At 44.1% G+C, this 15,869-nt stretch overlaps 1 protein-coding gene across 5 annotated transcripts in view; it reads right to left on the reverse strand.

The window, feature by feature from the left end:
- The window catches only part of Dido1 (death inducer-obliterator 1), a 58,111-nt gene that overhangs the window by 25,380 nt on the left and 16,862 nt on the right, over positions 1–15,869 (reverse strand). For 4 of the 5 annotated variants that reach the window (XM_045155975.1, XM_045155973.1, XM_045155974.1 and 1 more), the window contains exons 2-6: positions 8,405–8,585; positions 5,310–6,141; positions 4,297–4,618; positions 2,375–2,587; positions 511–730 (exon numbers count right to left, since the gene is read on the reverse strand). In XM_045155975.1, the coding sequence (XP_045011910.1) occupies positions 511–730; positions 2,375–2,587; positions 4,297–4,618; positions 5,310–6,139 (1,585 nt within the window). In that variant the 5' untranslated portion in view covers positions 6,140–6,141; positions 8,405–8,585. Of the gene's footprint in view, positions 1–510; positions 731–2,374; positions 2,588–4,296; positions 4,619–5,309; positions 6,142–8,404; positions 8,586–9,435; positions 9,550–15,869 lie in introns of those variants that run through there. The other variant, XM_045155976.1, reaches the window with a different exon arrangement.

A 15,869-nucleotide genomic window follows, 5' to 3' on the forward strand; every position in this document is an offset into this window, starting at 1 on the left:
CCTGTCAAAAATATTCTAGCCCCTGAAAGATCACACTTCAGTCATCAGATACATGTAGTGATGCCCGAAGCATACAAAAGCAGTGATGACTTCATGTGCACACTGTGGGTAATGTGGAAAACTCTTCCCATTTTAATGCAGGGCTATGACAAAACTGATGTCTGCACCGTGATGAGTCTGGAGCATGACCAGTGAACTGATGCAATCCCATTTTGTTGGGGGCAATGCAAATACTTACCAGGCCCTGCAAGATTAACTGCCTTGCCAAGGCCAGACACTCAAGCAGGAAGGCTTGCATTGCTCTTTAGGAAAGACCCAGGCGGAGAAATTCTACAGACTAGGGAGGAACAATGGGCTCCAGAGGCATCCTGGCATTTGCTTCTGGCTGGCGGTGAGATGCTGCCTACCATCAGCATTAAAACACGCCGGACTCCAATCCTGGACAACCCCAGGCAGCCATCCAGAGGTGGTGGGAGAGGCCCGGGAGGCCAGCTCCTGGGCGATACGTACATTTACACAACAGTGTGGGCGAGAGTGCAGAGGACTTCTCAGGTTGCTCCGGCTTCACAGCATTGTAGTTGTGGTCACTTGCCCAGGATGGTGTGGTGCTCTCACAGGTCACCTCCTTCCCTAAGGTTTCGCTCCTAGGAGCCACCACCACCTTCTTCAATGGATTTTCTTTTTTCTCTGGAACTAGTCTCTTGTGCACAGAAGAGATTTTAATCCCTGCCTGGATAGTCAGTAAAACCTCAATCATTAAGGAGGCAGACATGACATCTTCACTACAATGACAATTTTTGAGGCAAAGAAAGACCCCTCACTCATCTGGCTTCTATACATACTACATTTAAATGTAGCTTTGTCTGCACACCCATCAACACTTAGCACCCTCATGTGACATTAAGGATTTAACTAACTGGGTGATATGAAGGTCTCTGAGTGAGGCCATGTCAGCTAAGATAACAGAAGCATGAATCACTCAGCAGGGCAATGAAACAAACTAAGGACAATATGGAAAAGGGTCTCTGTGTGTAGGCATGATGGAAGCACTCACTACCTGGCAGGGAGGGCAATGACTTGGAAAGCTGAGAATGAACGGCATTTCTGGGTTCCCAAAAGAAAACCTGGGGACTGAGAAATTGACTAGACTCCCATGCACATAACTGCAACTCTCTTACTAAATACAGCAATGCTTTCCTAGAAGTTCTAGGAGCCAAGAAAACCAGCCTTGAAAAAATTAAAATTGGGCTGGAGAGATGGTTTAGCAGTTAAGGCACCTGCCGATGAAGCCTAAGGACTCATGTTCAACTCTCTCCCACATAAACCAGGAGCACAAGGCGACGAAAGCACGTTAAGTGACACACACACATCTGGAGTTTGACTGCTTTGGCTGGAGACCCTGGTATGCCAATATTCTCTCATAAAAATAATAAAAATAAGCTGGTTGTGGTGGTGCAAGCCTTTAATCCCAACACTCTGCAGGCAGAAATAGAGGATCACTGTTGAATCTGAGTCAACTCTGAGACTACATAGTGAATTCCAGGTCAGCCTGGACTAGAATGAAACCCTACCTCAAAAAATCAAAGAAGAAAAAAAAAAATCAAGTCATGGAGCTAGGCATGGGGGTATAGGCCTGTAATTCCAGCTACTTGAGAGGGCAGGATGATTCCAATTTCAAGCTTGCCTGTGTTACATACAGAGGAAGCTCAAGACCAGCTTAAGCAACTTTATTGAGTGTGAGGCCCTGACCTTTAAAAACAAAACACTAACAACAACAACAAAAAAGCTATCACAGATGAGAAGTTATAAACTGTTGTCTTAAACTTGGCGGCACTGCTAGGGCTCTCCTGTCCGTGGCTACCACAGCCTCACTGTGTGTTACACATGAAGCATGACATGACTACTGTTCAGATAGCTATCCTCATTATTCTCAAATGTTTGCCTAGCTGTGAGAGGATTTTCCTTAGATCCATTCAAGGCTTTGTACACGTCAGACAAGTATTCTACCTTGAGCTATAGCCTTAGCTCAAAAGCCATCATAAAAAGAAGCACACGACGTTGTCCAGAGCTTGAATGCACTTTGCAAAGTAACTCTACCAAGGAGCTGTCTATCTGGGCAAACCAGTGCTCTGAATCCCAAAGTCCTGGCTCTTCAAAGCAGCCAGGCACCTATACATGTGTTACTGCATTCACGACAACTAACCCTTAACTAACAGGGGACACAGAAGAAGTGGTGAAGGTGATGTGAACAGAATTTTGTTAACATCTGCTGTGCCCTATACTCCTCAAGCAAACAGAAATAAGTCTACAGGGAAAAGCATTCTTGGCACAATTTCTGCTTCAATGGTTCTGAAGGTAACCTCGGTCATCTTACCTGAACACTGCATTTGGGAAGACTGAGCTTTTCTGGCTTCATCTTGACCTTTTCCTTAGGTTTTGGTTTTTGTTCTTTACCTGAACTTAGAAATCTCATAGTGGCTGCTGCATGTTTGAGAATGCAATCATTACTGCAGTACACCGAGTCAGGCTGGGCTACACTGGAGCACCCAGGGCCAATGCACCTAGCAGCACCAGGAGCCTCTATGACCTGTAGAATGAAACAGGTGACTTCAGACAAAGTATGTGCTGGCACCAGTAATGAGCGTTCAGTGACAGCACTACTGATGCCAGGGTTAGTGTCTGAGATGCTAGCAACACTCTTACATGAATGAAAAGGTATCATTAGCTGGACATTGTGGTACAAGTCTATAATGTGATCCCAAATTCAAAACCTGCCTCCAAAAACACAAGGGGAGGAAAAATCTTTTTTTGAATTGCACAAACTCCACTTCTTTGTATAGGGCACCAATGTGTAGATTGTCTTGCATGCTGTGTGTCTCAAGGTAGCCCCTGGCATACAACCTCTGCACATCTCCCTCTCTTAAGAGGATGAGAGGGGGGTTGTATGTACAAGTAGAACTTTAAATCCCCTATACAGTCTCAAATTTAATCAGTAAGAATCAAAATGGCAAGCTGTATCATGCAAGTCTTCAGAAGGGACTGAGCTTTTCCTTAAGGAGAGATCTTATGACTGCTTTTGAAGCAAGCTCCTACTGTGCTTTGAAACGGGGCTAGAAGCTAAAGGTAACAGTGCTAAATAAAACAGGGCAGCCAGTTAAACCTGGATTTCAGATAAACAATTATTAATTATGCAGCGCAAGCACACCACAAAAACTGCATACACCAGACAGTGTGATCGCTTCAGGCAGGGATTGTCCCTAGTGTAGCCCAGCTGTGACCTTATCTATGAGACCCTTAGCTCCAAGGGGTCGAACTGAGCTATGCCTGGCTCTGACCCAGAGGATATGAGGATGTGTGGTTTTAAGCTAAGTCTGTGGTGTGTCAGGCAGCAATAGAAACACGACACCAACAGAAATAAGCAGCACCCCTGGCTCCCTCTGCTTTTAACTTTAATTAGAATAAAATCCAGACTTTTGCCAGACATACTATCAATAAAACCATGAAATTGATGAGTTTTTCGCCAATCTCGAACACCAGTGCTCTCACTTGCTCATCTTATAGCAAACACAGAGGAGTGTGTTAAGGCGTAGATGCTCTGAGACAGCAATTTCTCCAGACCCTACACTTGCTAGAGGACAAGCCGTAGGGCAGGTCAAGACTGTTGCAAATGGCGCCCCTAATGGTGAAGTACAACACAGATGTTGGGAGTAGGAGATAGCTCTCCTTTGCAGCAGAGGCTGATGGTTTGGTCCAATGGAGATGTGACACTAATGGCCCAGGTTGGTGGCTGGGCCACTGAACCAGGTGGGAAGGATGGAGAACAGTGGCCAGGCCAAAAAAAAAAACAAAAACATAATGAATGACTAGTGTGTGACTACCATTCAGCTCAAGATGATGAGAGGGGTCCAGAGGTATATTTTTTCTTCATTAATTCTTTTAATTCTTAAATATTTAACACCAGAAACTTGTAAAAAGATGTCTATTTTTTTTTTCAAGTCAGCCAATGACAGTGGGGAAGAGGGGTATGAAGATGGGAGATTTTCAAGGGACAATTAAGAGCAGTGTGGTGGCTAAGGCAGTAAGATTATCATCAAATGGAGGATAGCCTAAGCAACATAAACAAGCTGCACAAAGGTGCCATTGGGATGGTGGTAGGATGCTTCCCTGTTGGGCCCAACCCCATGCCTGCCCAGCAAGAGCCTATCTATCCCAAAGGAAAGACATTTTCCTAGTCTTGGTGTCTATGCCAAGAGCAAGTCAGCCCCTTTGTGTTTGCCTTGGCAGACAAATACTTACAGGCTGGAATATCTTGAGTTTTTTCTTGCCGCTGGGGTTTGCTGCTTTCTCAATTCTACCTTTTATCCCCTGGTCTTCACCAGACTTCTGCTCTACCGTCCCTATACTTGTACAGTCTGTGCCATCAGCACTTCCAGGTCCACACCCAGCATCCTGCTCATCAGTGATGCCAGGAGTTGTCTCGTCCTGTACTTGCAGAATGGTGCAGTTTGGACAGATATAGTCTTCTCCATTCCTTTCCAGGAGCCGCCCTCGGGCCTCAGAAATGCCCACACAATCCCCATGAAACCACTCCTCACATCGGTCACAGCAGATCATAAACCTGAAATGACAAAATGTTATTAGGCATAGGAAAGCAGTAGCAAGGTACTGTCCATATTACAAAGTTAAATTGTTTTAACATCCTACTATGAAACAAAATGCAAATATAGTGAAAAGTGGAGAGTAAGAAAACACACATACCTGTCATTACCAGTCTCCCAAATCTGCTTTATCTATTTATTTACCTTTATTGGGATTAAAGGTGTGCACCACTACTGCACCAGGCTTCACCTATTATTTCTAGCTCAAGCTGACCTGGAATTCACTATGTAGTCACAGGGTGGTCTCCAACTCACAACTATCCTCCTACCTCTGCCTCCTGAGTGCTGGGGTTAAAGGCGTGTGCGCGCCATCACCCCTGGCTGTCCTCCCCATCAACACTAGCAGGTAGGGTAAGGTAGGGTCTTGCACTAATCCTGGCTGACCTGGAATTCACTCTATAGTCTCAGAGTGGCCTCAAACTCCGAACTCACAGTGATCCTCCTACCTCAGCCTCCCAAGTGCTGGGACTGAAAGACTGTGTCATCATGCCCTGTTTTTTTGTTTTTCTTCCCAGCGACTTGTTAATCTTTTTTCAAAAGAACCAACTCCTTGGCCAGTACAACTCTGAGGCTCTTTAACATCAAAATGGAAATTCTATCTCCATCCCTTGGCTCTCAAGAGTGGGCAGCAGCTTCCCTTCCCTCACCTACCTGTTGTTGTGAGGCTGGCGGCAAATGCAGTACAGGGCATTGGGGTCATACACCTCACACTCAGGCTTTGGTTTGCTGGTGTCTCTGGGACCTTCCTCTTTAGTTCCCTGAGCCACTTTGCTCTCCGACTGACTTTCTCTGTCATCTTTTGCTGACTGTGTCACCACTCCCTCATCTCCTTCGGGCTCCTGCTTGTAGGGAGATGTGTCCCCATCAGCACCACCCGCCTGGACACCCACAGTTTCAGTAGGAGGGTCCTCTTCACGACACTTCTTTCGCAGGCGATTCTGACTGCCTCTCAGGGACCTCTCCACTGGTTCCTGTTCACGCTTTTTTCGAAGGAGGTTCTGAAGCTCCTTCAAGGTAAGGCCATCACTGTCACTGTCAGAAGTGTCCTCCTCATCACCATCCTTGTTCTTTTTGGAAGAGGGAGGGCATTCCTTTTTTAAGGAGCCAGGCGTTGGGCCACTTCTGATCTCAGAAGAACTCTCCACGCTTCCCTCTGAAGTGGTTTCCACATCGGTGACTGTACAGGAAGTCGGCTCACTGGAATCCTCTAGGGAGACAGGCACACTCTTTCTTCCTCGGCGCCGAACTGTAGTGAGGAATTCTTCTACCCGCTCTGTGCGCTTTGGCTGCCGCCCGCTCCGGCGCAAGGACAGGTTGTGCTGCTGTGGTGGCTGCTCACCAGGGTCTGCTTCAGTATCTCCTGCACCCTCACGTTTGGCAATTGTGGTTCTTCGGAACCCCCATGTTTTCCTGAACTCTTTACTGGTTGGATTGATAGCCTTAGGTGCTTCCTCATTGCGTGGGTGCCCTTTATCATCCATACCTAATGATAAAGGCAATCATACAGTGACTAACAAAACCACCAAGCCACACCACCATGTAGCCTAGGATGGCACACCAGAAGCATCTGGTGAGCCACCCTTACCAACATTGGGCAGATGGGACACATTAACACTTTAAGAAGCAAAGCTGCATATGAACTAAATGCTTCTGACCCGTGTTTCCAGTGATATGGAATGTGAGATGAAGTGACTCATGAAGAAATTCTAACGGTTAAGTAGCAAATGTTTAATAGAAAACTCTAGCCAACAGAGTGAATATGTACTTTCACCAATTAAGTGCTTAGGACACAGCTCTACAAATGGGCAGGAAACAATGAAGAAAGGAGCAACAGCATATGGATATGTTCGAATGAAGCTGACAGACCCATAAGTAGTGCTAGAGGCTGTGCCACTCTCAAGGCGTCTATGTGGAGTAGAGCTGGCCAGGACCATGAGCCCAGGGCACTTGATACTGTGTCATTTCTGGGCCTGGCCTACAAATCTGGCCATGTCCGTCCTGGACTTTGGCCCTGAATTTTTTACCTTCTCCCATATCCGGGGCCTGGACTAGGAAGGACAGTGTTTTGAGCTCTGATGCCAGCTGATGTAGAATAACCCTTGTGGTTATCAAATGTGAGTAAGGAGGACTGCCCAGATTTCTGATCACAAGGTTCGAGACAGGATACGAGTCTTGTTTAAGTCCAATGTCCCCACTAACCTAAGGAGCATCTTGCCTATGAAGCCTAAGGACCCCAGTTTGAGGCTCGATTCCCAGAACCCACGTAAACCAGATGCACAAGGTGGCGCATGCATCTGGAGTTCATTTGCAGTGGCTGGAGGCCCTGGTATGCCTATTCTCTCCCCATCTCTCTCAAATAAATAAATAAAAATAAACAAATAATTTTTAAAAGCTGAAATCCTAAAAGTGCAAAATATAGAAAATTTAAAATTATTAGTGCTCTAAAGATCGCTTTCCTGCCATCAAGAAAAACAGCTGTCACTCAGCTAGTGAGGATGCCTGACCTCTATCACCCTGTAACGCTGGCCTGTACTCTTCAGGTTACTTAGAAGCTGAGGAGTCAAGGACCATATCACTTCTTTGGTCACTTGATGTGATCTCAAAACTGCTGAAAGACACAACTAAGTCAGGTACCTACAGCAATTCTGAGTCATAATACAAATTCCTGAGATGGCATCTGCAAAGGGCAGGCAGACTGGGCCCTGACCCAGCAGTAAGAAGTGCTGGCCTCAATAGGCTGACACAGAATCCTTATAATCACACACAGGTGAGTATCAAGCTGTACTAATTAATTGCTTATTCATGCTGGCCAGAAAATTTTGGTCCTGGTTGCTTAGGTAAAACAAATTCTGCATATGTATATGTTCTAGCAACAACTGTAGTAAACCATATGGCGTCTCAAAGGAGGATCAAGCCCTAATTTCCATGCAGCACTGCACTTCTGTTTAAGATGCAGTCTGGGGGGTGAAGCATTGCCCAGCCTCCCCTCCTAAATCCACCCCCCCAATTCCAGAACCCAGGAAGCTCCTCTGTGAAGCTTTGTAAGGAAAGAGTTCTCTATGATATTTCATTCTCATTGGACTATACATTCAAAGGTATGTATACCAACAAAACAATAAATGCAAAATTAAAGGAGCACAGAGTCATGAGTAAAATACTCATGTAAAAACTTTGTGATAGCTTTAATAGTTTAGAATATTTCAAATAAATATGAATTCTATATTATAGCCATCTTTACAAATAATGCCACTTTAAATAAATATATAGATAATGTAGGAAGGGGAGAGAAGCTATAGAATGCTGGCTTCTGGACAGGCCATGGCCATTATACTCATGAACTCACGGCAGCTGTGGTTTCCTGAACAAGATTGAACCTTGTCAATATTTTCATCCTGGATGGGGTACTGGAAGTTCCTAAGACCCCATACCTCCCAGAGTAGCTAAGAGTTGCTTGGAGAAGAGGTCATGTTCCTCATTGATAAACTGCCCATCCAATAAAAACCTGCTGCCCGTGTTCATTCAAGTGACCCTAATTTAACTCAGTGATCAAACAAGTAAGCAAAACAAAGCATGAAAGCAGAATGGGATTACGTAAGAAGGGTTTTTGTGGGAAGGGGGAAAAAGAGAAAGTAATGGGGGTAAGATCAAAATATGTTATATTTTATATATATATGTATATACAAACTGTCAAAAAATTTTAAAAAAGACAACATAAGCTTACTGAGTTTTACACTTTGATGCTTTACCTGACAATGCTGAAAGCTTGGAAAGTTCTTGCTGAAATCCTACATATAACACCCAACCTAGTGAACAGGTCTTGTAGATTGCCAGGCCTCACCACGCTGCTGCCAGTCACCACAGCTCACCAGTGAGATTCTCCAGCTTCCAACAATCAATGGGAAGGTGAGATTGTTCTGTGAGTGAGTCCTAGAGGAAATAGAAGATGTTATAAATCCCAGTAATTGTCTAAGCCACAAAACTAAGAAAACATTTTCTAAAGAAATTATTTGAGACCTATAGACACCTAGGAAGTCAGAAAAAAGCAACCACAAGGGTCTAAGGACTTTGACCCAGTGGCAAATTCTTCTGGTACACTGTGAGAAAAAGGACAGGACGGGACCACAAAGGCAGGAGGAGTCGCAATTTTGGGATAGCCTAGGCAAAGCAGCAGAGGCCCAGAGAGAAAGGCACCAGCAACGTCTTTCCAATTATAAGCCTAATCATGAGGCAAACCCAGCGCAAAGAAAGCCAACAGAGTAGAAAAGCAAAGAGTACAAAGAATGAACAACAAAACAACAGATCTAATTATTTTTAAAACATCAGTAATATAAAGCCCGCTGTGGCTCATGCTTTATCCCTCCGAGTTCAATGTTGGCCTGGGCTAAAGACTGAATTCCAGGTCAGCCAGGGAGGGCTAGGGTGAGATTCTGCCTTAGAAATCAGGACAAAAATTAGCAGTATACCAGTACTATTTTAATTAAAAATACTAAAAAACTTAGAGGACTAACATTTACTAAGCACTAATGTGCTGTGGTTCATCCACTTAAAAGCACTGACCCTATCTAGCCAGGAATGGTGGCACACATCCATAATCTCAGCATTTAGGAGGACGGAGGCAGTAGAAGGATCATGAGTTTGAAGCCAGCCTAGGCTACATAGGGATACCCTATTATAAAAAGAAAAAGAAATTTTCTAGAACATTCATTTGATCTTCCTGGCAACTCAGCCCTAACAACAATGTTCTCAGACTTTATCTCAAGACAGACAACCAACCAACCATAATCTACACGCTCATTCCAGATGCAGTTCTTTCAAACCAGGTCTTCTTCACCACGCAGACCAGAGCCAGCTCCCCAGGGCAGAATCCACCTCTCACCTCCCAGGGGCCAGGTTTCAACTGCCTTTTGGCTAACTGGTCTCCCTAACAACCCAGGACAAAGGGCAAACATTCCAACTCTCTTTAAAGGGACAGTGTCCCTTTAGACCTCAAGTGCACACCCAAGTAGCTTTGGAGGCCAACAGCCACAGATCTCTATGTAGAAAGTCATACACAAAGAGCCAACTCTTCTTACTCAGCACTCACAAAGCCCTGAGGTAAATCTCCAGCACCTCAAAACCGCAGCAAAGCCCAGTGTGGTGGTGGTGTACATTTGAGGCCAGCCTGAGACTACAAAGTGAATTCCAGTCAGCCTGGGCTAGAGTGAGACCCTACCTCACAAAACCAGAAACACAGCAAAATGAAAACAACCCCAAAGTACAGACTCTCAGGGTGAGCAGGCAATAAAGGTTTGTTTCCCAGAACTGGAAATCATTTTTAAAACATTCAGTTTACAACTAGCTGAGTTACTGCTCAGGTAGAGTGCTTTCCAAGCATGTCTAAGACCCTGGGTTATATTTATATTTCCAGAAAATCCTAGAATTTACATACTGATAAAAAAAAAACACAGGGCTGGAGAGATGGCTTAGTACTTGCCTGTAAAGCCAAAGGCCCTGGGTTCAACTCCCCAGGACCCACATAAGACAGATAGATGTACAAGGTGGTGCATGTGTCTGGAGTTCATTTGCCTCTTTCTCTCTCCCTCTTTCTCAAATAAATAAATAAAAATAAAATAAAATTGTACACATACTATACAGTATATTACATGTGGTAAGTGGTCACAAACTGTCATCATATATTAATAATTTCTCCCCAGAAGGAAATGTAAGTGGGCACTTCTGAATCTAGGAAGATGAAAGAACAGACTAACACTGTACAACGTTTACAATTACTCTTCCTTTTGGGGGAGGGGAGGAAGGGAGAGAATGGGCATGCCAGGACCTTCAGCCTGCTGCAAATGAACTCCAGATGTGTGCGCCCCCTTGCGTGCATGTCCGACGAACCTGGGACCTTAGGCTTTGCAGGCAAGTAACCTTAACTGCTAAGCCATCTCTCCAGCTCTACATCTTTTCTTAAAAAAGCTTCTGGTATGCCTATGTGTAGTGTGTATGTGCCTGCATGATGTATGTACACTGAACACAGATACACATACTCATGTACAGGGGCTAAGGGAGGACATCTGTGTCCTCTACCATCTGCTGCCTTACTTCCTTGAGACTGAACCTGAGTTTTTCAGCTTGGCTGACTGACCAGCAAGTCCCAGCCATCCACCTGTCTGTACTTTCCTCAGCCTGGGTTACAGTTATATGGCCCCTCCCAGCTTTATTACATGGATGTTTGAGCATCATATCAAAGCCCTTGTGCAGCAAACTCTCTTACCCACTGAACCATCTCCCCAGTTTCAAAACTCTACATTTCTAAGCATTTTTTTTCTTTTTTCTACTTTTTTACCCCTTAAGTGAGCTCTAGACAAATGCACCACATCTTGTGCATCTGGCTTACGTGAGTCCTTCAGCTTTGTAATCAACTGCCTTAACCACATACCAAGCCATCTGGAGAGCAGTTCAACTTTTTTGTTTTTCGAGGCAGGGTCTCACTCTAGCCCAGGCTGACCTGGAATTCACTATTCACTATGTATTCTCAGGGTGGCCTCGAACTCACAGTGATCCTCCTACCTCTGCCTCCCAAGTGCTGGGATTAAAGGCATGTGCCACCATACCTGGATCCACTATTTTTTTTTTTAAAAGACAAGGTCTCATTCCATATTCCAGGCAGTCTAGAACTCATGGCAATCCTCCTACCTCAGTCTCTTAAGAGCTGCTTGGGTTAGAGCCACAAGTCACTATACCAGATCCTAATGGTAATCTTTCTGTTAAAACCTGCTTTGTTTCCTATTACCCAGAAGTAGGGATAATACAATGAAATCTTAGCATTAAAATTACACACATAAACTGGACATGGTGGCACATGCCTTTAATCCAAGCACCACTTGGGAGGCCAAGGCAGAAGGGTCGCTGTGAGTTGGAGGCCAGTTTGAGAGTACATAGTAAATTCCAGATTAGCCTCCGTTGGAGTGAGACGCTGCCTCAAAACAAAACCAAACAAAACACCACATTAAGCCAGGTATAGTGGTGCGCAAAAAGCCTAGAAACAAAAAGGATCACAGTAAATTCAATGCCAGCCTGAGCTACATGAGACCCTGTTTCAAAAAAAATTATGCGTATTTACAGCATTTCTCATTAGCTCTGTTAAGAACATTCTGCAAATACACGGATGTCAACCACATGTTGGAAGTGACCAATAGGAGCAGGGTATATGGATGATCAGCATTCTCTGCTAACATTCTCTCAAACCTTTTGGTCTTAGCACACCTTAGAAGTTGACGAGTCTAAAGAGCTTCTTTCATGTGGTATATTGCCACTTCCAAAATTTTAGCCATCTATTAAAAGCCTATTACATTTAACATACTTTGTTTTATTTTCAGAATCACAGAGAAATTAATGAGTGGTAGTGTTTTACAGTTTTTGCCAATCTCTGACTTCACAGAACACAGCAGGATTTTCAACATGCTTCTGCCCTGCATGACTTCCTTGAATGAAATATGTGAAGAAAAGCCCAGCCTCACAGAAGCATGCCTTTGGGGGGGAAGGGAGAGAGAGAGGATATTAATATGGGCACGCAGGGGCCTCTAGCCACTGCAAACAAACTCCAGATGCATGTGTCACCTTGTGCATCTGGCTTACATGGGTCCTGAGGAAATCGAACCTTGGTCCTTTGGCTTTGCAGGCAAGCTCCGTAACTGCCAAGCCATCCCCTCCAACCCTCTAAAACCTTTCTTACAGTAACCCACTGTCCTCGTGGCACAATATGGCATCTAGTATCCACTTGCATCTTCTACCTAATATGCAAAAAGAGCACCTTAGAAAGCACTGGTTCACTGAATTTCAGGTAGAAGATAAAAAAGACATTTGTTAACATCAGCTCAAATTTCTTTTAGTGTTTAATTAATGGGAAGCCATTAATGGTACACAGAACAATTCTTATTTTCCCTTGAAAGTACAAATTTTACCTTCAGTAAGTTGCTTTCCTTGAGACTCACATCATTCATACTGGAGAAGATGCTTGCCAAACTATACAGTTACCATGTCTGCTCTTCCAAAAGAAGCTATGCTGGCCTTCCCTGCCCCATGGGGATGCATGAGGACCAATTTTCCCACAGTGAAAGCTAAGCAGATGTGGGTTTGAAGGCTAATATTTAATAAAACCAATACTGTACCACTTCATTAAGGACATTATGGGAAATGCATATTTACACACCCAGAGCACATGGGAACAAAAGGTCCCTTCCACAAGGGTGCAAAGATGTCAGCTGTTGGGGAAGCTCACCATACTGGTCTCTTACTGCTCATAAAGTTTGGACCTATCAACTCCAGGTGATGGTTTCAGGACCGCTTCAAGAATCTATGGAAAACAGCTGGAAAACTGTGGCTACAATGCCAAGTTTTACTAGTTAGGATAACACTGTACATTCACCCTTAGTAGATATGTTCCATCAAATTCCCGATTCGGCAAACACAGCAGCAAATTACAAACTACAAACTAGTAACTAAGTAAAACATACCCTCCCAAAATATTAAATGTTACTTTAAACTTTAAATATTAACTGCAGTCCACTTAAAGAGACACTTTGAAATGAGACATAAGCAGAATGAAGTTCCTATGCAGCAACTCTAAGAAAACAGCCCTAAGCACTAAGCTCTACTTGGTACCAAGGCATCATGTTTTTCAAACTTCCACTTCCCAACGCTTTCTGATCACCCTGCTTCCACCTCCCAAGTGCTGGGATTTTATGTGTGTCCAACTATGCAGCGCTAGGGATCAAACACAGGGCCTCATGCACACTAGGCAAGTTCTCTTATCAACTGAACTATGTCCCTAACCTCTCCCAATTTTAATTTTGAAGGAATTTTAATCTGTCAGTCAGAAATTACATCCAATGAAATAAAACCACATTATTTGAATTTCCAACTCAGAATTTCTACTCACTATGGTAGGCTAGGCCACAGCTGAGCCTTATGTTTTCTATTACAAGTCTTTTGTCTGCAATCTTTGTTAAGTGAGTGGGTAAGGACTGAGAATACTAAAATTATTTCTAAAAACAAACTGCCAAGATAAGCCTCTTTTCTGTTTTTTGAGTTATAGTCTCTAGCCTAGGCTGACCTGGAATTCATTATGTAGTCTAAAGCTGTCCTCGAACTCACAGCGATTCTCCTACCTCTGCTTCCCGACTACTAAAGGCTTGCAACACCATGCCAGTGAAGCCTCCTTTATAACTCAGGTTTTACTCCCATAACAGTGTACTAATAATTAGAATGTGCTTAGAATATTTAAACTACAGTAAGAAGTTGCTGGTAGTCTGCAAGATCCCCACCCATAAGTAATGCTTGGCTCTCAAGGCTGGACCCCAAGGTCTGCAGCACCAAGACCTTGTGATTGTCCACCACACACTGGAGTTTGGGTCCATGAACTAAAAACCCCAGCTCTTGGGATTGGAGAGATGGCTCAACAATTAAAGCATTTGCCTGTAAAGCCTCATGACCTGGGTTTGGTTCCTCAATACCCACATAAACCAGATGTACAAAGTGGCCCATGGATCTGGAGTTTGTTTGCAGTGGCTAGAGGCCCTGGCATGCCCACACAGACACACACTCATATTCTCTCTCTCAGCTTGTAAATAATTAAAAAGAAAAAAAAACAGCTTTTTGCTTATTTTAGCATCTACTGCTTAGCAGCAAAAATGGCATTTACATCTTTTAGATGCTAATTTGTATTTGTCCATGTGTGGTGGCACACACCTTTAATCCCAGCACTTGAGAGGCAGAGTAAGAGGAGCACTGTGAGTTCTAAGCCAATCTGAGACTACCCTGTGAATTCCAGGTCAGCCTGTGCTACAGTGAGACCCTTACCTTGAAAAACCATAAATAAGTAAATAAATTGTATTTGCCTGAATCACATTACTACATTATTCTGAAGTCAAAGTGAAGTCAAAGGTGTCTCATACCAGGTTTTTCTTGAGGAAAATCAACAACCACTTCCCAGACATATGGAATCAAGTTCCTTCTTACCCAGCTTCTGGTGCAAATGCAGACTTATACCTCCAACAGCAATTCAAGTAGGAAATTTCTATTGTCTCAGTGGTGGCCAGGAACCAGAAACTTGTGAGGCTGTCATTGCTATTTTATGGGCAGGCCACAAAGTCTCCTTTCTAAGCAGCTATCTGTGCTCTCTCCAGTCTCTTTATTCCTAAAGACATCTAGGCTCTGTATGGGGTAACTGTTGCTCCCAAGGCCACATCCTGAGCTCATCAGAAAACTGAGTAATACACTGCATTCCTGGCCTGAGTACTTAACAATCTGTGTGCCTGTGTATGACAAGGAGGACTCTTTCTCACTGTTTCCAGGACAGCCCCACAGGCAAAGGACATGGAGTCACTATACAGGAATTGGTGATTCTGGTCACTGTGGACCCCTTCTTCCTTGGCTCCACTTGCACCCTGCATTTGTGTCCATGCTTCTCTGGACTTCAAGTATACCTGCACTGCTTGTGCGGTTTAACTCACTACCCTCTCCTCAGCACCCTACAGTAAACCATCCCCTTCAGTTCTCACCTTGCCTTTTAGACACTGCAGGATTGAGTCCTCAGCCCCAAATGAAATCTGCTTTTACCACTGTCCATTTCCTCATTTTCAAGGGGACCCTCATGGGATTGGTAACCAGTGAAAACACATTACACCTAAGAGCAAAGGGTCCATCAGAATACACATTCATGGCACTGCTCCTGTGATGGCCCCAGGAAAAAGGCCACATGAGAACAAGGCCCTGTCCTGAGCTTCTTGACAATGGCTGTCCCTCACACCATCAACACATGCTGCCCTGGCAGCAACTCATTTATTCCACACATTCTGCAAAAGGCAAGAAACTGATTGAGGCCATTAAAAACAGTTCAGACATTTCCCATGAGCATATAAAGGTAATCTTACCAGGGGTTTTAGAGTCAACTATCTTTTTATTTTTATTTTTCTCTTCTTTCCTTCCTTCCTGCCTTGTTTTTATTTTGAGACAGGGTCTTACATAGTCCAGGCTAATTGTGAAGTCCCTATGTAGCTGAGGATGACCTTGAACTCTTTGATCCTTCAGATGTTACTACAGGGGTGAACTATCACACCTAATTTGTTGGTGGTGCTGGGACCAAACCTAGAATTTCACAGGTTGGCATTCCACCAAGTGAACCACATCTACTACTAGCCTCAAGGGTCAACTCTTATTTTAAACTCA

The sequence above is a fragment of the Jaculus jaculus genome, chromosome 8 (assembly GCF_020740685.1).
Source record: "Jaculus jaculus isolate mJacJac1 chromosome 8, mJacJac1.mat.Y.cur, whole genome shotgun sequence".
NCBI classification, from domain to species: Eukaryota; Metazoa; Chordata; class Mammalia; order Rodentia; family Dipodidae; genus Jaculus; species Jaculus jaculus.